The sequence below is a fragment of the Vigna radiata genome, chromosome 1 (genome assembly GCF_000741045.1).
Source record: "Vigna radiata var. radiata cultivar VC1973A chromosome 1, Vradiata_ver6, whole genome shotgun sequence".
Lineage (NCBI taxonomy): Eukaryota > Viridiplantae > Streptophyta > Magnoliopsida > Fabales > Fabaceae > Vigna > Vigna radiata.
The window spans coordinates 19,356,727-19,382,982 of NC_028351.1; the positions used below are offsets into that span (position 1 = coordinate 19,356,727).

Consider the following 26,256-nt stretch of genomic DNA (forward strand, 5'->3'; position numbering starts at 1 on the left):
ATATATATATATATATATATATATATATATATATATAGTTTTATATTTTTAGAAGTACCATACATAACTAGTATTCCATCGAACTTTTGACACAAATCTCTTTTGAATTGCAAACGTGATAGCATTTATTCTCAACTTAGGATAGGAATAGATTTACGGAACTCATAAAATAAAAATACTTTATGGGTTAAGAATTCTAATTTATTATTCATTTATTATATTTTTAGAAGTACCATACATTGTATTTTTGGTTAATTTACACTCGGCCATTGAAAGTTTGGTTATTGCATGAAAATTGTGTTGATAATTTCTTTTGTTTTCTTAACACGTTTTCTCAAGTTTCCTTAGTTTATTTTGAATTTTACTAAAAACATAGCATATAAGAAAATTAAGAAAATAGTAAAAGATTCTTAAATATTGCTTAAAGCCTCCAATACTTTAATTTCTTATTAAACAAACATTTGTTGGTTTTGTAAAATTTTGGATTAAATATGTTTTTAGTTCCTATACTTTAGAGCGATTTTGGTTTTAGTTCATCTTCCAAACTATGATACAATTTAGTCCTTCAACTTTAAAAAACTCTGGTTTTAGTCCTTTTTACCAATTTTTTTAAACTTTATTTGTTGTTTCAAACGCGTTTTTCAGTTAACATTGAAGCAAAAATGTGTCAAACAGTGTAAACAATCCAAATGCTACAATGAAACGTGCTTGAAACAAAAAATAAAGTTAAAAAAAATTGGTAAAAAGGACTAAAACCAGAGTTTTCTAAAGTTGAGGGACTAAATTGTACCATAGTTTGAAAGAGGGACTAAAACCAAAATCGCCCCAAAGTATAGGGACTAAAAACATATTTAACCCTAAAATTTTTGTCATTGGTGCAAAAACTTTATTAGTTACAAAATGATTTGAATATTTTGAGATTGAATTAATTACAAAACGCAGAAGCTGGCAACAATAACAACAAACATAACAAAATGACTGAACGGTCATCCACATAAGACCGTTCAATCATTAACAGTAGAAAGTCAAACACAGATCGAACACAAGCTAAAGACCAAATGGTCACAACAAGTTCAAACAAATAAGACCGAACGGTCATCAACATGAGACCGAACAGTCAAAGGCAATAGAAGAGTCTAATCAACAAATCTCAACCTAGACTCGACTATTACAAGAAAGAACAAACTGAACGGTACAAAAATTACAAACCGAACGGTAAAAACCCAATCTTGGACAACAACTTCAGAAACTTCTCTCTAGCAAGTGGCTTAGTCAGCATATCTGCAGGGTTGTCTTCAGATGCAATTTTGCAGATTTGGACATCACCGGATTCCACAATGCTCATGACAAAATGCAACTTGACGTCAATATGCTTTGTTCTTAAATGGTAAATATGATGGTTGGCCAAACGTATGGCGCTCTGACTGTCACAATGAACACGGACAAACTTTTGATCAATACCCAATTCCTGAATCAAGCCTTTTAACCACAGTGCCTCCTTTACCCTTTCAGCAAGGGCACACTATTCAGCTTCAGTGGTTGAAAGGGCAACAACCGATTGCAATGTAGACCTCCAACTTACAGTAGTACCGTACAATGTAAACACATATCATGAACGGGATTTCCTTGTGTCCATGCACCTAACAAAATTTGAATCAACAAAACCTTCAATATAGCCTCCACCTTGAAAGTTATTCTGGAAGAGTAATCTAGTATCAAGAGACCCCCTTATGTATCTAAGCATCCACTTCAACGCTTCTCAGTGAATTTGTCTAGGATCAACCATAAACTGACTGAGAACACTTACTCCATGCACCAGGTCAAGTCTTGTGCAAACCATGCCATACATGATGCTCTCAATCCCATTTGAAAACGAAACAAATTCCATCTTCCTCCTTTCATCCTCGGTCTTCGGGCATTGTTCTTTGGTGATTTTTAAGTGTTGATCGATCGGTGTGCCAGCAGGTTTGGATTCAGTCATCCGATACCTTGAAATTACCTTCTATAAATAAATCTTTTGAGATAAAAACAAGTTTCCACCTAGTTTATCTGTCTTTATGTGAATGCCCAATATCCGCCTTACTTCCCCTAGCTCCTTCATCTCGAAAGCACCACCCAAATTTGCTTTCCTCTCATGAATCATGCTCCTGTCACTATTGGCAATTAGAATATCATCCACGTTTGGAAGAAGATACAATACCTCATTGTCACGGTTTAGAGTATACACACAATCATCATAATTGCACTGCTTGAAGTTCAGCTTTATAAGAAAATCGTCAAATTTTCTATACCACTGTCTTAGACTTTTCTTCAAGCAATACAAGTACTTCTGCAACAGGCCTCTCCAAACCATTTGGTTTGCTTAGAGATCCTCCTTTCTCTATCAAGAACAAGCTGATAGTTCCTCAATTCATCACCAGGTCCTCTATTCGCATTTCACCCATTCGATTCTCCTCTAATGACCGAATGGTTTCATCTTGCCCTTCACCTGTTCGATCTTCCACAGTCATTGATCGAACGACTCCATCAGTAGTATGCTCCAACTCCACGAGAGTCTTCTTCTCGCCTCCAAGATTTTCAGCATGCATTGCCATTCTCGTTTCATAGAAAACAACATCCCTACTAATGATTAATTTTGAAGGTTTAGTATATAACCTCCACAACCTGTATCCCTTAACTCCTTCAACATATCCAAGGAATACACTTCTCACCACTCGGGCACCCAACTTATTCCCTTTGACATGAGCAAACGCCAAAGAACCGAACACCCTCAAGTGTGAGTAATCAGTCGATTGTCCACTCCAAACCTCCATTGGTGTTTTATAGTTGAGAGCCGAAGACGGACTCTTGTTAATCAAGTATACGACTGTATTGGCAGCCTCTCCCCAGAAAGCCTTTGACAACCCTGATCCAAGCAGCATGCACCAAACCCTCTCCAAAATTGTGTTGTTCATCCATTCAACCAAACCATTCTGTTGAGGAGTTCTCACCACAGTCCTATGCCTCCTGATCCCTTTAACCTTGCAGAACTCTTTAAATTCCTCTGAAATGAACTCCAGACCATTGTCAATTCTCAGAAATTTCAGCCTACACCCCAATTGGTTCTCGGTCTATGTATGCCACTCCTTGAATCTTTAAAACGTTTCAGATTTATTCTTCAGAACGTAAATCCACACTCTTCTTGAAAAGTCATCAATTATGCTCAGGAAATATGCTTCTCCACCATGAGTTTGAGTTCTTGCAGACCCCCACAAGTCATCATGGGTGTACTCAAATGGTCGTTTGGTTAAGTGCTTCCCTTGACTGAACGATATCCTGTGTGATTTCCCTAAGACGCAATGGTCACAGAAATCCAGCTTCTGCAGTTTGTCTCCCAGAAGTAAGTCTTGCTTCTCCAATTCTTCAAGGACCTTCTCATTGATATGACCTATCCTTAAGTGCCAAAGCCGAGCGTTATTCTCAGTCTTCCCACTTGCTCTCGAGACATGACCAATGACTATGGATCCCTCCAGAATGTACAAGCCATTCTTCCTTCTGCCTTTGACAACCACAAAATCTCTAGAACACACCCTCATCACTCCATCTTTGACTTTTGTGGTGTAACCTCCAAGATCAAATGAACTTATTGAAATTAAATTTCTCTTCAGTTCAGGCAGATACCTCACATCCTACAGCACCATCTCCTGGTTATCAAACATCTTCAGCCTTATAAACCCCACTCCTTGCACACGACAAGCCTTGTTATTGCCCAATAACACATTACCATGCTCCTTCTGATCAATACTCTTAAAGAACTCCTTCACCGGGCACAGGTGATAGGTGCAACCAAAGTCCATGACCCAACTCCTTTAAGAATCTTTAGACGAAGCCACCAGAACACCAGCAGATTCATATCCCTCATACGCCTCTACAACATTAGTAGTTTCCTGTGATCGGAAAACCTTTCCCTTCTCTGGACAGAACTTCTTGATATGTCCAATCTTCTAACACTTGAAACATCTCACCTGTTTCACACCTTTTGGCTTCGACTTCTTCCCATTTCCAACTTGCTTCTTCCATTTCCCTTTCACTGAAATCAGCCCAGATGCCACCTCCTCAGTTGCCTTCGAATCTTGGAGCTTTTGAAACTCCTTGGTTCGAATTGACGTCACAACCTCCTCTAGCGTGATCACCTGATCTTTACAATAGAGCAAGGCATCCCTAAAATGCTCGAAGGTTCTTGGAAGCGCATTCAGAAGAATAACAACTTTATCTTCATCTTCCAACCTCACTTCAATATTCTCTAGATCGTCAACAATCTTCTTGAATCCTGCAAGTTGCTCCCCTATGGTTCTTGATTCTGTCATCTTGAACGAATAGAGTTGTTGCTTCAGACACAACCTATGAGCCAGTGATCTCGTCATGTACAAGGATTCAACTTCGCCCATATTCCAGTCGCAGTCTTTTCCTTCACAACCTCCCTCAGCGCCTTATCACCTGACTCAATATGATTGCGCTTCTTGCTTTATCCACCATTTTTTTCTTCTCTTCTTGCGATATTGCAACACCCATGTTCAACTCACCCTTTAACGCTTCATCGCATCCCTCCTGTATCAAGATAGCCTTCCATTTTGATCTTCCACATCCTAAAATCATTAGAACCATTGAACTTCTCAATATCGAACTTGGTTGCCATCGCTTCTGGAGTTTCTTGATTCATAGTCCCATGGTGGCGCCAATTGTTGGGTTCGAGCGTGAAACGGAGAAACAGAAAACCCAGGAAACCCACAGAAGAAAGAACAAGAGAGAAAACACAAAGAGAAAAATGATCTGAATATTTCAAGATTGAATTAATTGCAAAACACAGAAGTTGGTTACAATATATAACCAACTCAAACAACAATAACAAACATAAAAGAATGACTGAACGATCATTCGCATAAGACCATTCAGTTATTAACATCAGAAAGTCAAACACAGACCGAACACAAGTTAAAGACCGAATAATTACAATAAATTTAAACAAATAAGACCGAAGATAATCAATATGAGATAAAAGGTCAAAGATGATAAAAGACTCTAACCAACATTATTTGATCTGTGTTTTGAACGGTATGAAATTCGAACGGTATAAAATTCTAAGAAGTGTGAAATATTGAATGTTGAAATCAGGTGAATTTCGACAATATGGTGCGTGATTTATTTTCATTGATTTTGACAGTAGCTAACTTTTTGTTTTGACACATGTTTATAATGCACATTAAACACTGTAATACCGTTGATTTATTTATTTAATTTGGGTTGATGATTAAATGTACGAAAATGTTAGCTTTTATGTTGTGTTATTAATTTACTCTTAAATTTTAGCAAACTTTCGAAAAGTTGTGCATTAAATTGCTTTGAAGTGTTAACACGTTAAAATATTTGGGAAAATTTTTTTTAATAATTTTTTGACAATAAATATATATATATATATATATATATATATATATATATATATTAGTTTATGATTGATTATTTTAAATATTTTTTAAATATAAATTCAAATAAATTAATAAAATAATAACACTTATCTTATTGTAAAAAAATTCTTTAAAAAAAATTGTTAAAAAATACATTTTGAAGTGCTTATGTTTATTGTATAAAGATTTTAAGCAACAATGTGGGTCATTATTAACTTTTGAATTAACACTGACATTTTTACTGACTGACAAATAATTGGGAGAAGGTATGGTGAAGTTGGAAAGTGGTGCACTACTCCATCTTTGATACAAAATCACATCAAATCCTTTATACACTGAATTTTTATTTTATCTATAAGAAATGATACTTTTACACATTTAATTTTTATATAATATAATTTTTTAATTTTTTTAAATTACAAAAATTTAAATTTTTTTAAGATCATTTTGCTCTCATTAAATATATTAAATAAATATCAATGTGGATTATATTTATTTTTTTCTTTTTATTTATATAGAGTATACATTTTACTTATTTTCTTATCAATTATATAATTTAGTTGAATATATTTTTAAATTTAAATTTTGGTATAAAATTAAAATTTACTTTTATTATAATTTAATATATTTTAATTTTTAAATTTTAAAATAAATATATTTTTTTAATCAGCAAGATAATTTTTTTATATCTTAAAATCATATAAATCGAAACATGTTAAATATAAATAATTTTAAAATATATTAAAATAAAATTAATAATTTTTTATAATTATTATATTTATTTACTTTTAAAATTTAAGAACTAAATGATGTCAATTGAAAAAAATAACAAATTTTATCAAAATTTAAGACTAAAAGCATGTTTTATCCTATAATTTATCTAGTATTTTTATTTTTTATTTTGTTGTGTATCCATAATTTTTCTAGCTACATCTGGTATTGTTTTGGAATTGTTTAATTTGTTAAGTTGCAATAATCTCTTATCCAGCCACAAATTCTTAATCTCACAGACACCACCGCCTCGCTCCAAAACCCTCTTGTCTCCCTACTTCAAATCTCCAAATGACGGAAACCACCAAAATCCGTTTCGGCTTCATCGGCTGCGCCGGAATTGCGCGCAAAATCTCCCGCGCGGTCGCGCTCGCGCCAAATGCCGTCCTTCAAGCCGTCGGGAGCCGCTCCCTCGACAAGGCCCGCGCCTTCGCCGCCGCTAATGGCTTCCCCACCGGCGCCAAGGTGTACGGCTCCTACGAGGCCGTCCTCGACGACCCTGAGGTCGACGCCGTCTACGTGCCGCTCCCCACCAGTCTGCACTTGCGCTGGGCCGTGCTCGCCGCCAGCAAGAAGAAGCACGTGATGCTTGAGAAGCCAGTTGCTCTTAATGTTGCTGAGTTCGATGAGATAATAGCGGCGTGCGAATCCAATGGGGTGCAGCTCATGGACGGTACCATGTGGATGCACCATCCCCGCACCTCGAAGATGAAGGAGTTTCTCTCCGATGTAAACTGTTTTGGCCAGCTCAAATCGGTATGAACCTATTTTAACTTCAATTTTGCTTTTTATAGGCCTAATTTTTCAGCTTTTCTAATTAAACACCTCTCAAACACCAAACACCAATTACATGATAATTCTTAGGCTGAATCAACTCCAAAATTAAAATTTTATTGTCTAATGCTTAGGCCTTAACAATGGTATGATTTGGTTGCATATTTAAAACTTTCTCTGTTGTACCTTTTCATCTAAACTTGATATGCTTCGTTATTCTGGTTCTCTATCAACTGTTTTACATTGTTGAACATCCATTTCTAAAGGTTTGTTTTTTCATCTATAGATTTTTTCGGTGGTTTTAATCTCAGACCTCTTAAGTAAATAAGGAACTCTAAATAATGTGACCAATGACAATCTAAGTAGATGACATTCCTTAGATATCCATGTACTGCATTGACACATTGTTTGGTTTTTACTTTTCCAGATTCGCAGCAATTTTACATTTACTGTTAGTTCGGATTTCCTTGAGAATGACATTCGTGTGAAGCCAGATCTTGATGCTCTTGGTGCTCTTGGTGATGAAGGTTGGTACTGTCTAAGGGCAATACTGTGGGTTGCCGAATATGAACTACCAAAAACCGTAATCGCCTTGCGCAGCCCTGTGCATAACCAATTTGGGGTGCTATTGGCATGTGGGGCCACTTTGTACTGGGAAGATGGAAAAGTAGGAACCTTCTATTGCTCCTTCTTAGCCAACATGACAATGGATATAACTGCTCTTGGGACAAAAGGAGCATTACATGTTCATGACTTCATTATCCCTTATGAAGAGAAGGAAGCATCATTTTTTGCAGCTACAGAATCAGGTTTTGATGAAGGTGTTACAAAGTGGGTTAATCAGCCAAAAGCGCATGTAATAAAAACTGACATACCTCAGGAGGCTCTTATGGTGAATGAGTTTGCCCGTTTGGTGGCAGATATCAAATTCAAGAACGCAAAACCCGAGAAGAAGTGGCCAACAATTAGTAGGAAAACTCAACTCGTAGTGGATGCTGTAAAGGCTTCAATTGATAGGGGATTTGAGCCTGTTCAGATTCAGGAGTGATGTGTATGAACCATGGTCAGTCAGTGTTCCTGCTCTGCATCACATAAACAATCTCTGTTTATAATGATAAAACTAATTTGGTTATTTTATATTTTTATTTTTAAATCTATTATATCAATCAAATTATTTTTAAACTTTTACTGACATTCTTTTTATTTCTTTTCAATTTTTACTCTCTTATAATTTAAATAATCCTCCTTTTTACTACCTTTCTCTTCCATTGTTTTCTTTTTTTATTCTCTAATCTAAATGGAGAATTAATATTATGTAGTTCAAACTACTCTAACATTCAAACAACTCCAACATAAGATTATAAAGTGTCTTAACATTCAAGTCTCATCTTAGTCTTTGTCTCAAATATTCATTCAGTCAAGTTAGAGACATCTACAAAAAATAGATATTTCGATGCAGAGACAATAATTCTTCAATAATTATAGTAATTATAATAGTTAATATACAATAAATATAATTATTTTTAAATTTATAGTTTTTAAGATAGATTTTAGATTAATGGTAACTTAATAAAAGTCCAAAGTAATCATATTTATTTTAAATGATAAGTTAATAAATAATCATATTTTGTTTTAAATGATAAATTAATAAAAGTTCAATTATTAATAATCATATTGTTTCACACTTTGGTCTTCGCTTGTTCAGTGTTTACCTTCTGTCAAAATCTTTCCTTGTCAATGTTTCAAACTGTTTGGGAATACATATTAAAGATATTTTAATGTTTAAGTTAGTAATTAGTTCGGACGCTAGTCAAAGCAAAGTTTTAAATTCACAATAAATGTGATTATTTATCTTTTGTTTTTGACTTCTATTTACAGGTTTTGAGATGGACCTAGGATTAGTATAAATCTAATCATGATCGAATCTCGGTCCATTATATACTAATTAACACTTTTTCTTAACCTTGATTTGTAGTAACTTTTGAGAGATGTTTTACTGTTGAGATTATCTGTTTGACCCTTACTCATGTTCGGCTGAGCGACCCGTGTCTTGCATTGCCCAAATTCACGGGTCCAGACATATGTGACCGTTCACCCCTTTTCAATGGCTCTTCTTGGTCAGTCTTAGCAACAAGCCGTCTAGCCATACAGTATACAGGCCCCCTAAGCTCTACACAATTGTAGTTAACATTAGGATTTGGTATACAGAGTTAGGGACAACTGCCTTCTTGCATGGTTTGGTGGAATGTACGTCCTGACATCTTTTTGAAATGGTGTTCATGACGGGAAACACATGTCGTTGTGTCACATGCTTTACAAAAGTGGCAGGATCACGTCATCTGGACCATTGATCGTAGTGTAGATCAACAGTGGCGATGCCTTGGCGATTTTTTGAGATTTTTTCTATAAATAAGGGGAGTGTAACATGTCATTTTCTCCAATTCCTTCCTATTCGCTCTGCCTACCGTTCGATTATCTTCATTTTCTTTAAGGTAATAATAATGAGCATCGTTCAGCTTTGTTCGTTTGAGGAGTCATTGGGGAGGTTTGTTGGCGGAGGTGGTTGGCCTTCGTCTCCAAACTCTATGTCTTCGTCTTTCTTTAAGACAACTGAGCAGGAAAACAGTTCAGTCAGTCTCTCACCCACTATATATACTGATTGAGCTATTTCGGGAACTACAGTTAGTCTCCACATTGGAGGAGTGAAGGTGAATGGTCAAAACGAAGGGGAAGAGCCCAAGCAAAAACTAGCTCACTCCCCAAAAAGTAGATGAGCTCACTCCCTATATGTCCTAAAGGTTTTTTCAAAGACCTAACTCTGATACCAAATGTAACGTCCCAAATTTCAGAGTGTTACAGGTTATTCAAAAATTAGTGAATTTTAAAACTTTATCATCATGCTGAAACGTATTTTCAAAACCTTAGCATTCAAACATGCATAATTTATTAAAAACATAATAGTTCCAAAACATTTGTCCATTTAAAATGACAGAAAATAAAACAACTTCAATTACATTGTCTTAATGTTTAACCTTTAAAATTCCAAGTTTGTCCCCCATGATCTATTAAATCTATCATGTCTCAACACCATTTGCAACATCATCTGGTTACTATATCACATTATACGGTCATCGCCGTTAATATCATTCACAACATACAAACCCAAACACACATGAGGTAAGCTACCATTAAACAATCATAATGATTATATCAATCATAAACAATTACCTCATACATAGTAGTAATAACAATAGACTAATTCTCTAACATCAATAATTCAATCATAATGAATTACTCGATCCCCTTTCCTCTTGCAAAGTGTTGGTTTAGTGTTGGTGTGAACAACTTGGAACAAGAGAGATAGGTCCGAAACTACGGTGGAGGACCACTCAAATCATCTTGTTTTGGTAAACAGAAATGGTGCGGTGAAGTACAGAAGTTGGCATACATTTATAGTGGTGGTTGGTAAAGGCACAAGTTTTCTTTAATTGACAGGTGGTGTAGAGCTAATGGGTTGATCATGATTTCGGTTGAGGGAATGTATGAGTGGTTATTGTATTGGTTGTTATAGTCTTATTATGTATTGATGTGATGGAATTGTAATAAAGGCTTAATGATTGTGATATAAATGTTATATCAGTGATTTAGTGTTAATTCTATTAGCTCACCCTTGCATGTTGTGGTTATGGTTTAAATCTACGATGATCGTAAGACTCGTGTTGTTATATGGGAGTAGATAATGTTACAGATAATCCAACGGATGCTTAAAGTGACGAGGACACTAAGAGACTGAAGATTTTATTTCTTTTGGTTATTTTGAACATGGTTGATTGTTACTAAATATTGACGGTTTAATGTTTTGTTTCGAATGTAAACGGATGCTTCAATTTAAAGGACGTTTAAAGAATTAGAATTTTTGTTTACTAGTTTAATTATTTGATGTTCAAAATAATAAAAAGAAAATAGCTTGTTCAGAACGTCTTGATTTAGGATGTTACATTTTTTGCACGATATGGATGTTATAGGAAAAGTCATCCTCCACTATGAGGTATCACATCATTACATTGCGTTGGATTTTTAGTGCTTCAAAGGTTGTTAAGAAGTCAATATAACCTTTGTTGTGGACCCTTTCTCTAACGAAATTAAGGAGAGGTTATGGATAGGGTTTGATCAAGTTGGTCGGGATGTCTAACTTTTCGAAGGTGTGCCCTAATCAATGTGGATTTTGTGAACTCACTAGTTGGCAATTGTTGTTGCGGCGACTATTGGGTCGTCCTGATATGGGTTTTCTATATGAAAATCTTCATCAGTGAACGTTATACGAGGTAACCTTCATGGTAAGAACTGGCTCACCGAGTTGATACTTCTCTGGCATCTTTTTTATGCTTCTCGAGAGCTTTCCTCCTCTTAAGAAGCATCCTACAATGGTATGAATGCTTACCCTCACTTGAGGCGGGTTGGGTTGTGCTTGAATGATTTGGCTTCGAACTATAGGTTGTGTAGGAGGTGGAGTAGGCTAGAGAACCTTGACAGGTTGTTGAGAATCGGGACTTGGGCTCTAGACCACGATGTTAGGCTGACACTTAATGTGTTAAAAGAATCCATTGAGTATGGTGGTAGCATATATTGGGTAGGCCTATATCGGATAGGCCTTTAGGTTGGTTAGGTTAGTTGTTCCATCCTACTTGAGGATTTTGATGAATTCCCTTTGGGATGATGGTCCGGGCTACCTTTGACATGAAAGGATGGAAGTTCTCAATGTTAGGTGAGCATGGGTAGTCGACCCTATCTTGGAAATTCAGGCGTTGAGGGGTGTCTCGGAAGTCTGACATCCTTCACAATTTAGTCATTTACATGGATGTTCTTTTGAGACTTGTTGACTCTCTATTCTGTTAGGGGTTGAGGTGTTACCGTGTACTATGATCTCATCTTGCATGGCAGGGTCGACCACGAGTCTCCATGGTTTTGTGACCGGTTGACTTGCTTCGAGCTCTTTTGGATGTGTCGAATAAACTGACTTCGACTCTCTCAGTTGACCTACTCCAAGCTCTTCTTAGGCCCTATGATTCATATGATAAAAACGATAATATAAACGTTAAAATCAAATAATATCAATAAAATAACCATTTACTGTATATATATATATATATATATGTAATTAGTGTAATAGTCAGAATATGTGATAACTTACTTGATACACCAAATATTCTGTAAATTTATGATATTAAAAAATATTATGATGCAATTATCTATCAAGATTTGGTCACATATATAATTAATATATAAACATTTACGCCAACAAATATTTTTTAGAATAGCTTTCAATCATTTTAGGTAAACAAAATTGAATAAACTTTGTTAGACCATATAGTATGTATAATAATGATTGATATAGTGATACTATATATTTCAATGGATTTCAAATTAGAACGAGAATTAAAAATAATAAACCTAGATTTTTTTTAATATACCACTTAGCTTAACTCATATAATATATATATATATATATATATATATATATATATATATATATATATATATATAATGGTAATTCTAAAATTTATTATAAACAAAAATTTTAGGATTTGTGACTCCCAATAGATTGATTTTCATAGAAATAATATATTGTGGGATCTTTTCCATTTGGTTATGAAACTACAATGCCTCACATTTGTTGAACTTTGCGTTAATAGAGAAAAAAGCCACCAACCTAGTTGAATTAATTAGATTTTTACAAATCATGAACTGTCAATAAATACCACCTACTTTGATTTTGACATATAATGAAGTGTTACTTCATTGTGTTTGTATATTGAGCTAATTAATTGAAGCAGCATTGCCTCATTGGATGAAGTTTTGAAAGAATGATCATTTGGGACTTGTAGTTTTTAATAAAAATAGAAACAAGGAACATGGTTATTGTTGAGATTTATCTGAAAGGTAACAAAAATGGGATATTGAAAACTGTTTCATTAAAGATGAAATTTGATGTGAAAGGGTATGAATTGATTGAGTAACGAAATAAAAATGTCTAAATGTCACTTGAAAACTTTACCGAATTCAAGTATAATTACTTTCACGATTTTGCACCGAGTGGAAATAGCATGTAAAATTGTTTCTTCTTATGATCAACATTAGACATTTTTTATTTCGTTACTCAATCAACATTAGACAAAATAACACTAATCAACAATTAATGATCGATAATGAGCTTTCTTTTCTATAATGTGTTTCCTTAAGTTGCCAAAGTTTCAGAGTTATATTCGTGTTGTTTTCCAGCAGACATTATCCAAAATTAAGAAAGAGTATTTCTTTTTTTAAAAAAAATCTTTTACGAAAGAGCGTATTTTTATCTCACATAAATCTACGTTGCATGATGTTATACACTTATTTGAAATTATATATAATTTGATCCCTCAGGTTTTAATTATTAGTAATTTTGTTCAATTTTATGTTAATAGAAATTCAGATACCAAAATTACTAATAACTAAACATTAAGCCATTAAAATTAGGCTTAATAGCACTGTTAGTCTTTATTTTCGTCAACTTTGTTCGACGTAAGATTTATTTTTTTTGAATGTTCAATGTAGTTTCTTATATTGTAATTTATGTTCAATTTGTCCTTTTGACTAACTAAGTTCAAATCGTTAACAACAAAATGTCCACCAGCACCAATTAGTGAATTACATAGCAGTTATTGGTTGATGTGAACACATCACCCTTGACACGTCATCATCATCTCCTATCTCCAGAAACCTTAATTTCCTTACACAAAAACCTTAACCACCACCTCACCCTAGCCACCGCCACCACGCTCACGGCCAACTACCATCTTTGCACCTCCATCATAAGAGATTTTGAAACCCTAATAAGAAACCTTTTGCGAACATATCACGCATTGGCCGCGTTGTTGTTCCAAATCCTCCACCACAAGCATCGCGAAACAGAATCGCGAGTTCCTTGTACCTTTGAGCAACGTCGTCATGAAGCTTCTTCATTCTCCACCAGCCACCATCAACCTGGAATACAGAATATGAAAACCCACAAAACCAGAAATCTCCTTCAAACTAGAAGTACGATTCGCGCCGCAACGGTGAAGAGCCACCAACATCATCACCAACCTCTCGTGAGCGAAACACAAAGCTGAATCACGCAATCATCTTCAGTTGTCGCACCAACGCCTCTCTACAAGCTTCTCCACCGCGCTTTCTTCATTCACCTGCAGGAGAAAAACCTAGAAGCAAACCAACTATCACGAAGTTTACCATATCTACTGTGATGGAGAAACCCTATTCTCACGTGACGGCACTGGAGCAAGCTTTTCTCCAATCTGCAAATGCAAATCTGAAACCTTAATTTTTGGGTGAAGAAAAGGGTTGTCACATGTCAAGCCCTCACTGGCACGACCATCCTTACTCAACCCTAGTCCTAGCCACGTTAGCCAATAACTACCATATAATTCACTAATTGCTGTTGTGGACATTTTGTTGTTAACGATTTAAACGTGGTCAGCAAAAAGATCAAACTGAACATAAATTATGAAATTAGGAACTACATTGAACATTAAAAAAAATGAGTCCTACATCGAACAAAGTTAACGAAAATAGAAACCAATAATTGTATTAAGTCTTAAAATTATATAAAAAAAAGTAAAAATAAAAAATACGATAAAATATAAGATCCAAAACTATAATTAAATTTCTATTCAAACCCTTTTATGTTAACAAAACCATAAAATATTTAAAAGTATAAAAAATACAATTGTTAAAGATCTCTTGTTATAATTTAGAAATAACACAAATTTATAATATATAAAAAATGAAAAATTTATTTTATAAGTTAATTTTTTAAAATTAACTTAAATTTAAAGTTTACTTCATCACATAATATCATATCATATTAATAAGTTAAAATCACACTCCAATAAAATTTATTGGATGTATAAACTACCATTTAATCATCCATAACTATTTAGTTAAACCTTCAAGATAATTTTTGAAGTAGCTAAAATTGTAATAGTTTAAAAAATTTAGTCTTAAGAGTTGTTAAGGTGTTTAAATGATGAGATCATGTTATTTTAATATTAAAATAATTAAAAGTATAAATAAAAATTTCATTATGTGTTTAATTACTTAAAACACAAACCATTTCTCTAGAACTTGTTCTCCAAGTCCTCATTACTTTCTCTCTTTGAGTTCTAACCATAGTCATCTCATTGAAGATCGGGAAGTGCTTAGGTGATCATGACAACAAGATCTTCATCTTCATCTCATCAGTTTTTTTAAAAGAATAAGTTAGTTTATACTCTTTTCTTGAGTTGTATTCTCTTCCATGCATATGAACAATTTTATGTCGCATATGTCTCCTTAGCTTTACAGTATGTTCACTATTGATTAGTGGTTCTAATCGCATACCCTAATCATGATTTTATGATATGTAGGTATAAATGGAGTTCTCTGAGCTAAGGGAGTGATTGTTGATATCTTAGAACTGTTAGAGTTCCAATCAGGCAAGGGAAGCTGATTGTGCGTTTATAAAGTCTTAGTAACTTGTTAATCTGTTTTGATGTGCTTTAATTGAAGTGAAGTTGATTTGGGGTGGTATTGAATAGATAACTTGCTGTAATATGATTATATGGTAGTAAGAGTACATAGAATTAGACTAAATGTGTATCATCTGAGTTGGAAGAGCATTGTTGTCAACATTTGTTGATTGTTAACTATTTTAATCACTTGAGATGATGTTGTGAGGTCATAATTGGTTGAAGTCTATTGTTACTTCTTGATGTAGTGATAACGGTCTAAAAATCGTTATTTTCATGCTTGAATATGATATCAAAACACACCTTTTGTGGCTTAGAATGAGCTTATAATCAAGTAAAACACTTAGTTGAGTCATGTGAGAGTCAAAAGTTGGTTATAGAGATATTATGTTTGTTTTTACATTGTTTTGCAGGGTTTTGATGTGAATTGAAGATGGAAGTGAAGCAAGCTGGACTTAGACTCATGAAAGAAGAAGAAAAAGGATGAAAAGAAGAGTCAAGTGAACCACTAAGCGGCCAAATCCAACATTGAGCGGCCAGAGCGATTAGAGGCAAACCGCTCAACAGTTTAACTGACCGTTGAGCAGTAGCGCGGCTAGAGGGAAACCGCTGAGCAGTTATCTATTGGGCTTGGGCTTAAATTCTATTATTTTTTTGGTCTATAAATAGACCCAGTGCGATTCCCAAAGCAATCTTTTGGCAGACAAAGACGTCCAGAGCAGTTCCACACACCTTGGAGGAGGTTCCTTGGATGCTTAGGCTCCAATATACCAAATTTAGGGTTTATTCTTCCATTCTTTCATTATTTTTCATCTAGATTCACCATGTCAATGGTGAACTAAACCCTTTATTGTTGGGGAACAATGTAATCTTTTGAAACTCTCTTATGTCAAAATTCTTATCTTCTTTATATGCTTGCATATGCTTACTTTATCAATTGTTGGGTTCCTTACCTTTGCTTAATGCTTTTATTGTTTAACACATTCAGTAAATTTTGTTTGTCTTTATTGATACAGAGACGTACAATAATGTCATGAACTGGGGAGAATTCCTTGATTATGCTAATACCGCGCAGAGATACAGGTAGGACGATCAATTGTATTTTGCTTCCGTTTATCATGCATTATTAGTTAATGGGGGAGGCTAGAGATAGCAAGCTAGTAATTAGTAATATGTTCTTTTCGCCAAGAGATTGAGTTTAGGATAGACTAAGAAAGTTTGCATGACAGTATGATAAATAAGCAAAGTAGATAAGAAGAGTAAATATAAGAGGGTGGATAAGATGAAATTGTAAACCCCAACAACTCCATTCATCCATAGTTTCTTCTAGCCAATTGATTCACTGCATTTTGCATGCTTATTTTCGTCCTTTGCATACAAAACCTAAAATTAATTTCTTTTCTCAAGCCTTATGCGATCTCTTTACATGAAAGTTAAGGCCTAAGAGTCCTTATATTACTTGATAACGATCTGGTACACTTGTCAGAGACTTAACATGTAGTTAATAAAGTTGAGTTTTAGGCTATTTTCATGTCCACTTGGGAGGTTTGATAGGTGTAAATTTAAAAGATTTGATTTGGGAAGAAGTTAAATGTTTGAGGTTTATTTTTGAGTCATTTTTTTTCTTGTTTAGCCACTTAGATCACTAAAATCTTGTTTGTAAGATGTAGAAGTTAAGTTGTGAGCTTTTGAGTTGTTGGTTTGATATCGTGAATCTCATTTCTGGCAAAATAAGCAAATTGGTACTCAATTTCAGTTATAAACATGTTTTGAATCAATTCTAGTGTCAAGGATACCAATTTGGTTATTTAGATAGGTCTAGGACGCAACCAAATAAAAAATAAAAGTTTGTTGTAATGAAAAATGAAAAACTAATAGGGATAATTGATTATCTTCCTTGATAATCAATTATTTAATTCATAAGTTCATCTTTGCTTAAGAACTCTTTGGAATAATTGACTATCTTACTTGATAATCGATTATTTTAGTTAGAATTTTATCTTTGCTGAAAGAATTCTCTAGGGTAATCGATTTTTGGGTGAGGTAATTAATTATCTCAAAAGAAAATCACTAGCCACTCTATTTTTGGCCTTTTATGTTAAATTTCTTGATTTTAATTTCTTGTTTGGTTTTAAGTTGGTAATTATGATGTTATGTACCATTGTCATAAGTTATGAATGTCCTGTGAATGATTGATAACGGTTGAAAATATCGTTATCTGTGATGTAATTTTGATATTAAATGCACCCTTTTTGACATAGAAACTTGCTTTAACTCATGCTTTTGCTTTAGTTTTGTGAATAAAAGAGTTGAGGTTATACTGTATGATTTTATGACTAAATTCCCTTAATTATGTAGGCTATTGGAATGAATTGAAAGAAGAGTCAAAGTATCAAATGGTTGGAGTGCATAAAAGTCAACTAGAATGCGGAAAAGTCAACCAGAGTGTAGAAAAGTCAACCAGAATGCAGAAAAGTCAACCATAATGCATAAAAGTCAAGCAGAGTATAGTTTTAGCACCGAAGGTGGCGTTGAGCGGGAGTTTTGTACCGCTGAGCGCCAATTTTTTTCTCTTTCACGCCTGAGTGCCACCGCTAAGCGCCATTTTAGTGTTGCACCTACCGTTGAGCGCCATTTTGGCACTGAGCGCTGACAATGCGTGTTTTGGGCCAATTTTTTGTTATTTTTGTGATCTGTTTTGGGCTTGGACCCATATTCTGTTATTTTTCTGCCTATTTAAAGACCTGAACGTCTTAGGGTTTGTATCTTTTGATGGCTTAAGCACATAAACACTTTTTTCACCCCTTTAGGGGCAAATTTGGGGATGCGGGAGCTCTCATCTTCTCTTTCTAGGGTTTCTATCTCTTCCATTCCATTGTATACCCAGTTCTTCTATGACGGTGGAAAACTAATCTCATTTGTTTATTAGGGAAGATGTAACCTCTAAACTCTCTTGTATTTAATTGATTTATATTATATATGCTTTACTTCATTAATTGTTAGGGCTTTTCCTCTTTGCTATTTGCATGTTTTGTTTAACTCATTCAATTGCATGATCATTGATTTTGTCGATATGGACACATATGGGAAAATCTAGAACTGGGAAAATTCTCCCGGAAGCAATATTACCTAGACATAGGGATAGGAGGATCGATTGCCTTTAAGCTTATGTGTGAATGTAATGCATGATTAGTTGCTATGGATACAGACATTGTTAACTAGTAATTAGGAGTAGGCTTTCTTCACCGAGACATCGGGTTTAAAGTAAATTAGAAAGTTACATTAACATTAATGAAAAAGATGAATTCGTTTATGCATGAGAGTGATTAGGTGAAATCTAAACCCTAACAACATATTCATCTCATATTATCAACATCATTTAGTCACTTTTGTGTTTAGCCTCAATTGATCAAATTGCATTCATGTTTATTTTTTCGCACGTTGCATTCAAAATCCCCAAAATATTGTTCTTATAGTCTGGTTAAGCAAAAGAAAATTTTTTTAGTGCCATAAGTGTCTTGGGAAAACGATACTTGGATTAACCGTTTATATTACTTAATACGATTCACTACACTTGCCAAAGTCTTAACAGGTTTTTGGTGCCGTTGCCGGGGACTCATGGTATAACTATTCTATTTGTGTGATTCTTAACTGATTAGACTTTATCTTTCGAAAAAAGACGAAAGAATATATCTTTTACTATTTTTATTTTTTGGGCTAATTGTGTGCTCTAGTGCAGTGTTCTTTGGTTTATGCATGATAAAATTTGTACCAGGTGCACAAGATCATTAGGACCTCTCTTTTTAGGTTTGGAAGTAGAGAAGACTGTAAGTAGTAGATAAAGAAGATAGGTAATGAAGAAGACATATAAGAATGGAGAATTGGTTCACCAACACCCTGATGTGAAAAGTGATGAACCCAAACCTGGCACAATAGTGAAATTAAAGAATATGTTATAGGTTGTCAAGACTATCAAAGGAAACAGAGTTCTTGAGATTAAGGCTCCTTATTCTAAAAGAGTAAAGTTGGTGATAAGAAAATTTTCGAGATTTTGTGGGTGTCATGAAGGAAGGAAGAACGCCAACATAAAAAATCTGGATTGGGCTTAAATGGGTCAAGCTAGTGACGTTAAAGAAGTGCTTGCTAAGAGGCAACCCAGTTTCTGACTTTTTCTTTTTAATTAATTATTTGTGTGGTTTGAATTTTTTTTTTTGCAATAATGACAACATCTACTGATGGATGTTGTACATCATTTATTAAGGGATGGTAGGAGGACTCAGATGACAACATCTACTGATGGATGCTGCTATGATGAGGATGATGAATGATAGAATGTACTGATGGAGGTTAGGGGATTAAGCATATACTGATGGATGCTATGTTATGCAAGTAGGCATCTACTGATGGATGCCGAGGAAGATGAGAAAGATTGGTGTTTACTGATGGATGCCGATGAAGATAAGAAAGATTAACATCTACTGATGGATGCTATGTGATTAGACATCTACTTATGGATGTTACTGACAACATTTACTGATGAATGCTACTAGGTTAAAGCATCTACTGATGGATGCTATGATGATGAAGATTCAGATGATAGTATCTAATGATGGAATATTGTTATAGAAGAGGCTGCCAATGAGAGATAACATCTACTAACGGATGCTATAATATCAGGATTTGTTTTATTTTTATGCTTATTTGAATTTTGTTTCTAATAAGCTATGCACTTGGTTGAAAGAATAGCTCTACAATAGTTGATATTATGTGATGAACTGCTTTGTGATGAGTAATATTGTCTTGTGTTGCTCTACTGCTTAAAATGCATGGTTGAGTTAATGTTTGAATTAGCTATTAAGCACAGATAGCGGTTGCTCATAATTTTTTTAAAAAGATGCAGGGTTTCAATTGTGATTGATATGCTTGGCAGGATGTATACTAATTATGGAACTTGAATTAACCTGTGAGAGGATTGGACTCCAGAGTTTTATTGTTGGATGCTATTGCTTTGGAATCATAGTTGATTTTGCCTAAGTTTTTTTGTTGAACTACTTTCTTGCATGTGTCATATGATCAAGGCCATTTGTTCTTCTCTCATATAAGCCAATGCAATTTTCAAACCCAACAAAAGAACAATGTTTGTTCCATCCTTTGAACCTTAAGCCTAAATTTGTTAAGAAAAATCCCTTTTGAAATCTTTAACTTGAGTTGAGTTGAGAATATTTGTATGATATTGATAAAGGTTCAAGTTTGGGATTGTTGGGAAATTTGAAAAAAAAAAAGAAAGAGAATATGCATTGAGCTAAGTGTTGAGCAAGTATGATAAAGAAAAAGAAAAGAAAATAGAATGAAAGGAAAGAAAAGCTTAATGCCAAAAAGGGGAAAGTTGGGAAGAGTGAGATTGGTTTGTTTAACTAAAGGATTTTGTGATCCAGAAAAACCAGTTTTCTTCTTAGCCCAGTCACGTTATAAGCCCTTGTGATGATAAATTGTTTGTGCATGTGTTTTGATGTGTTTAAATGAATGGCAAAATTGATTTATGTGACATTGTGATAGTAGAGTGAAAGAGACACTAACACCTCACTATACACCTTTGAGTTTGAGCGAAACATTTTTGAGTGCTTGAGTTATACACTTTTGAGTTCTTGAGTGAAACACTGCCTTTGGTGAGGAATGGTTCCATGCATTAAAGAGAAGCATATTTTTTTAGCTATTGATCAATCATCTTTTTGCATCTGTTGTGTATATATTGTTGTGTGAGTACCATAATTGAAGCTTAATTGGCTAAGACATCATTATTTCTTGATTGATCTTTCTATGATGTGCATACATGAGTGATTTACTTGTCTTAGAAAAAAATGCTTTTTAATGTGCTTTTGCTTTAGTTTTGTGAATAAGAGAGTTGAGGTTATACTTTATGATTTTATTACTAAATTCCCTTAATTTTGTAGGCTATTGGAATGAATTGAAAGAAGAGTCAAAGTATCAAATGGTTGGAGCGAAGAAAAGTAAACCAGAATGCAGAAAAGTCAACTAGAATGCAGAAAAGTCAACCATAGTGTAGAAAAGTCAACAAGAATGCAGAAAAGTCAACCATAGTGCAGTTTTAGCACCGTAGGTGGCGCTGAGCAACAGTTTTGCACTGCTGAGCGCCAATTTTTTTTCTATTTCACGCTTGAGCGTCAGTTTAGTGCTGCAGCTACCGTTGAGCACCCGTTTAGTTCCGCACCTACCGCTGAGCGCCGACAATGAGTGTTTTGGGCCAGTTTTCTGTTATTTTTATGATCTGTTCTGGGCCTGGACCCGTCTTTTGTTATTTTTTTGCCCTATTTAAAGACCTGAACGTCTTAGGGTTTGTATATTTTGATGGATTAAGAACATAAACACTATTTTCACCCCTTTAGGGGCGGATTTGGGGATGTCGGAGCTCTCCTCTTCTCTTTCTAGGGTTTCTATCTCTTCCATTCCATTGTACACCTACTTCTTCTATGACGGTGGAAAACTAATCTCATTCGTATTACTTCATTAATTGTTAAGGTTTTTCCTCTATGCTCTTTGCATGCTTTGTTTAACTCATTCAATTGCATGATCATTGATTTTGTCGATATAGACACATACGGGGAAATCTAGAACTGGGGAAATTCTCCCGGAAGCAATATTACTTAGACATAGGGATAGGAGGATCGGTTGCCTTTAAGCTTCTGTGAGAATGTAATGCATGATTAGTTATTAAGGATACAAGACATTGTTAACTAGTAATTAGGAGTAGGCTTTCTTCACCGAGACATCGGGTTTATAGTAAATTAGAAAGTGAGACTAACATTAATGAAAAAGATGAATTCGTTTATGCATGAAAGTGATTAGGTGAAATCTAAACCCTAACAACATATTCATCTCATATTATCAACATCATTCAGTCACTTTGGTGTTTAGCCTCAATTGATCAAATTGCGTTCATGTTTATTTTTTCGCACTTTGCATTCAAAATCCCCAAAATATTGTTTTTAAAGTCTGGTTAAGCAAAAGCACATTTTTTTAGTGCCATGAGTCTCTTGGGAAAACGATACTTGGTCTAACCGTTTATATTACTTGATACGATTTAGTACACTTTCCAGAGTCTTAACAATGATAATGATGGATGTGTATTCAGTTTGAGTTTGTGATGAAAGGGATTCCATGGGAAAAATCCTGGTGTTGTATTTTATTGTAATGTATTGTTGTAGGAGCTCGGAAATAGGGGAATGTTTCTGACACTCCAATAGCCACCTAATCTCAAGTCGAGAGGGATGGTATTGTCGTGAGGAGTAGCAGGAGATCCTTAGTGTATGGTCAATTTGACCATAGGTGTTTGATGAATTAACCATATGTGTGGTGGTTTGGGTGGCATGTTGTTTCACCACACATGTGGATGTTCCCCAAGAGTTCGACACCAATTCAATATCTGAATGATCAAATCTATAGTCTAGATATATGGATATAAATTTGGTTGTCGTTGGAATTTGAGCATGAAATGGTTATATTCTGACTCGAAGTAATTGCATGTTTGAGTCTTTTAAAATTAGCTTACCATCTTGCCTGTGTTTTTTGTTTTGTTTGAATATTTCTCTTTGGCAATGATCACCAATTTGGTATGAATAGAGGAAGACACTTAAATGGAGGAGGTGTTAGTGATAAGTGTGTTGATGCTTAGATAGATAGAGTAGCTTGGTTTAATTTCACTGTTTTGAAGAACCTTTAGTTCTTTTGTAGATATTGTTAGTATAGGATATCTTGTATATATAAAGTTTGAATTATGGTTATATTTTGGATGGTTGTAATCATATTTTATATGTCTTCTTTAGTTAATTGTTCTTATTTATTGACGATGTGATGATTTCCTAATAGTATTAAAACTATAATTTTTGTAGTTGAGGACTTTATTACTCATTGATCAAGACCTAAGGCTATCTTTTGTTTTTGGTAGAACTTACATGAGTAGTGGAGGATATATGAAAGGTGAGTTCAATTTGGGTAGATAATATTTTGGTTGATCAAACATAAAGAATCATTCAAGATTTAAGTTGAGGTTAAGTTGTTTTGAGAGTAATGGCTAGACCAATCTACACTATTGAACACTAGGGCATTTAGCGCATAAGCAATGTTTTCCGATAGTTATGGTGTTAGGAATAGTATCTCAATCAAGTTTATGTGTTTATGATGAAAGAGAATGGGAAAAGCATTTTTTTTCTTTCTATCTAATGAGTGAATTTTCGATGATGAAAATTTTCTTGTATAGGAAAATTTAAAACACCAAAAAATAGTATTTTAGAAGCAGTGGTGGTTAAAAACAGTGAGATTCGATTATTTTAATATTAAAGGGTTTTAATATAAATAGTGTCGTTATGAACTAGTTTCATTATTTTAAATCACATAATCTCTCTAGAAACTAATTTTCTAGAGTTCTCTTACTTCTCTTTAAATGTTCTCGCTCCATATTTATCTGTTTGAAAATTAGAAACTGCCTAAGTAATCTTCGCGGCAAGATCTTCAAGTCTAACTGATCAGTTTCTGCAAAAGAGTAAGTTAGTCTTTCCTCTTTTTTTAGTCTGTTTTCTCTTCCTTTGCATGCACATCATCTGTGATTACATATGTCATATGAGTTTCCTATGCGACTCTACTGATCAGTGATTCTAACAATGTATCCTGATCATGTTTCTGTTGTTCGTAGATCAGGTAGTGTCCTTTGATTTATGGGAGGTGTTTAGGGTTCTATAAAGTGGTTCGGTCGTTTAATAGGTAAGGGAAGCTAATTACTGATTTTCATGTTGATAATGTGTAAACTAATTGTGTTGCATGCTTGATTTGGTTTGGAGTTGATGAATTGGTATATGGAATGGTTGAATGTGAGCTTGTTGAAATATCTCTATTTTATAGCCTGGTTATGAATGTGGAGTGAATGTGTTGTTTGGTATTGGAAGAGTCTTGTTGTGAGTGCTTGTAAAACATTAAATGTTTGATAACTTAAGTTTATGTACTTAAGATTATAATTGGTTGGAATCTGATGTTGCATATTGATGTAGTCAATAGGTAGAGATTTGGGTTGATTTTTAGTCTAGTTTGGCGGGTTTTGGTAGGTGAAAATCTAAAAGACTTAGTTTGGGAATAAATTGAATAAAGAGTTAGTTGTCTAAAAAATCTGGTTTGTAAGATGTAGAATTTGAGTTATGAGCTTTTGAGTTGATGGTTTGACCTGGTGTACCTTATTTCAGGCCAAATAAGCAAATTGGTATTCAATTTTAGTCCTAAACATGTTTTTGAATCAATTCTAATGTCAAGGATACCAATTTGGTCATTTGGATAGGTCTAAGGTGCAACCATATCAAAAAATCAAAGTTGATGTAAAAATTGATTAGAATTATCAATTATCTTACTTGATAATCGATCATTCGGGTATGAATTTCATCTTTGCCTAAATGTTCTCTAGAATAATCTATTATTAGGTTAGATAATCGATTTTCTTAGAAGAAATTCATCTTGGCCTAAAAAAAACTGAAATAATCTACTATCAAGTGAGATAATTGATTATCTCAGAAGAAAATATTTTTGACACCTTATTTATGATCTTTTAAATGTTTTCTTTGCTATTAATTACTTGTTTGAGTGAATTGTTTATTCTGATGTGATGTATCTGTATTGATGCTTATAAATATGTTCATGACATAAGATAATGGATGTTATGTATAGTCCATTATAATTATGAATGTCTTGTGAAAGGTAATGGTGGATATGTATTCGGTTTAAGTGTGAATTAAGTATGTTGTGAAAGAGATTCCACGGGGAAATCCTTATTGTTGTTATGTAGTGTGATATATTGAAGTAGGGACTGCAAGATTGGGGGATGATTTTGAAACTCTTAAATACTTCCAATCTCAAGTAGAGAAAGATGGTTATGTCGTGAAGAGTAACAAGAGGTCCTTAGTCTAATAGTCATGTATTAGTCATAAATGTTTGATAGATTAACCTTGGTGTGTGGTAGTTTGATGTGGGAGGGTTATTTCACCACACACGGGGAAAGTCCCCCATGAGTTCTACTTCAATACATGTATTTAGATGGTTAAGTTTAGAGGGAAGAATTGTATGACTTAGGATTCATGGTTTTATCTGTGTTATATGTCTAATTCTATGTGATATATGATTGTTTTTGTTACATTAGTTTACCCTTTTTTGTGTTTATTTGTCTGTTTTGTTTCTTCTTTTTTACGATGATCACCTTAACAGTGAGAGCAGAAGAGGATCTCTCCGATGAACATATGCTAGGAGGAAATGGAGCTAGTATAGGAAATTTTGTTGCGTTTTCCTCAATTTTTGTAATTACCTGTTACATTCTTGGTTTAGTGTAATATATCTTAGTAGTCAAGATACTATATATTGCTATTACAAGTTATATCTGAATATCTGAAATCTCATATACTTTCTTTGAGTTAACTACTTTGTATTATTGAAGATGTGACCAATTCAATGGTAGTAAAATACTATGAAAATTGGGTTATTACAATTTTATTTTAATATTAAAATAACATGGTTTGATCATTTAAACAATTCTTAATACTAAAATTTTTGGATTATTACAAAAATAAACATTAAAAAAAATAATGCATATATCTCCCTTGTAGTGTATTTTTTTGTTTTTCAAATACACCATATATAATCTGTCTAGACAGAGGACGTAGGCGTATATGATACTGTAT

The 26,256-nt window shown here is 34.0% G+C and overlaps 1 protein-coding gene across 1 annotated transcript; it reads left to right on the forward strand.

Annotated features, from left to right (window-relative positions):
- Positions 1–6,414: 6,414 nt before the first annotated feature.
- Positions 6,415–8,178, forward strand: LOC106765318 (uncharacterized oxidoreductase At4g09670-like). Its single transcript, XM_014649898.2, has 2 exons — positions 6,415–6,968; positions 7,414–8,178. The coding sequence occupies exons 1-2, from the start codon at positions 6,504–6,506 to the stop codon at positions 8,032–8,034; spliced, it is 1,086 nt and encodes a 361-aa protein (XP_014505384.1). The 5' UTR covers positions 6,415–6,503; the 3' UTR covers positions 8,035–8,178.
- The last annotated feature ends 18,078 nt before the right edge of the window (positions 8,179–26,256 follow it).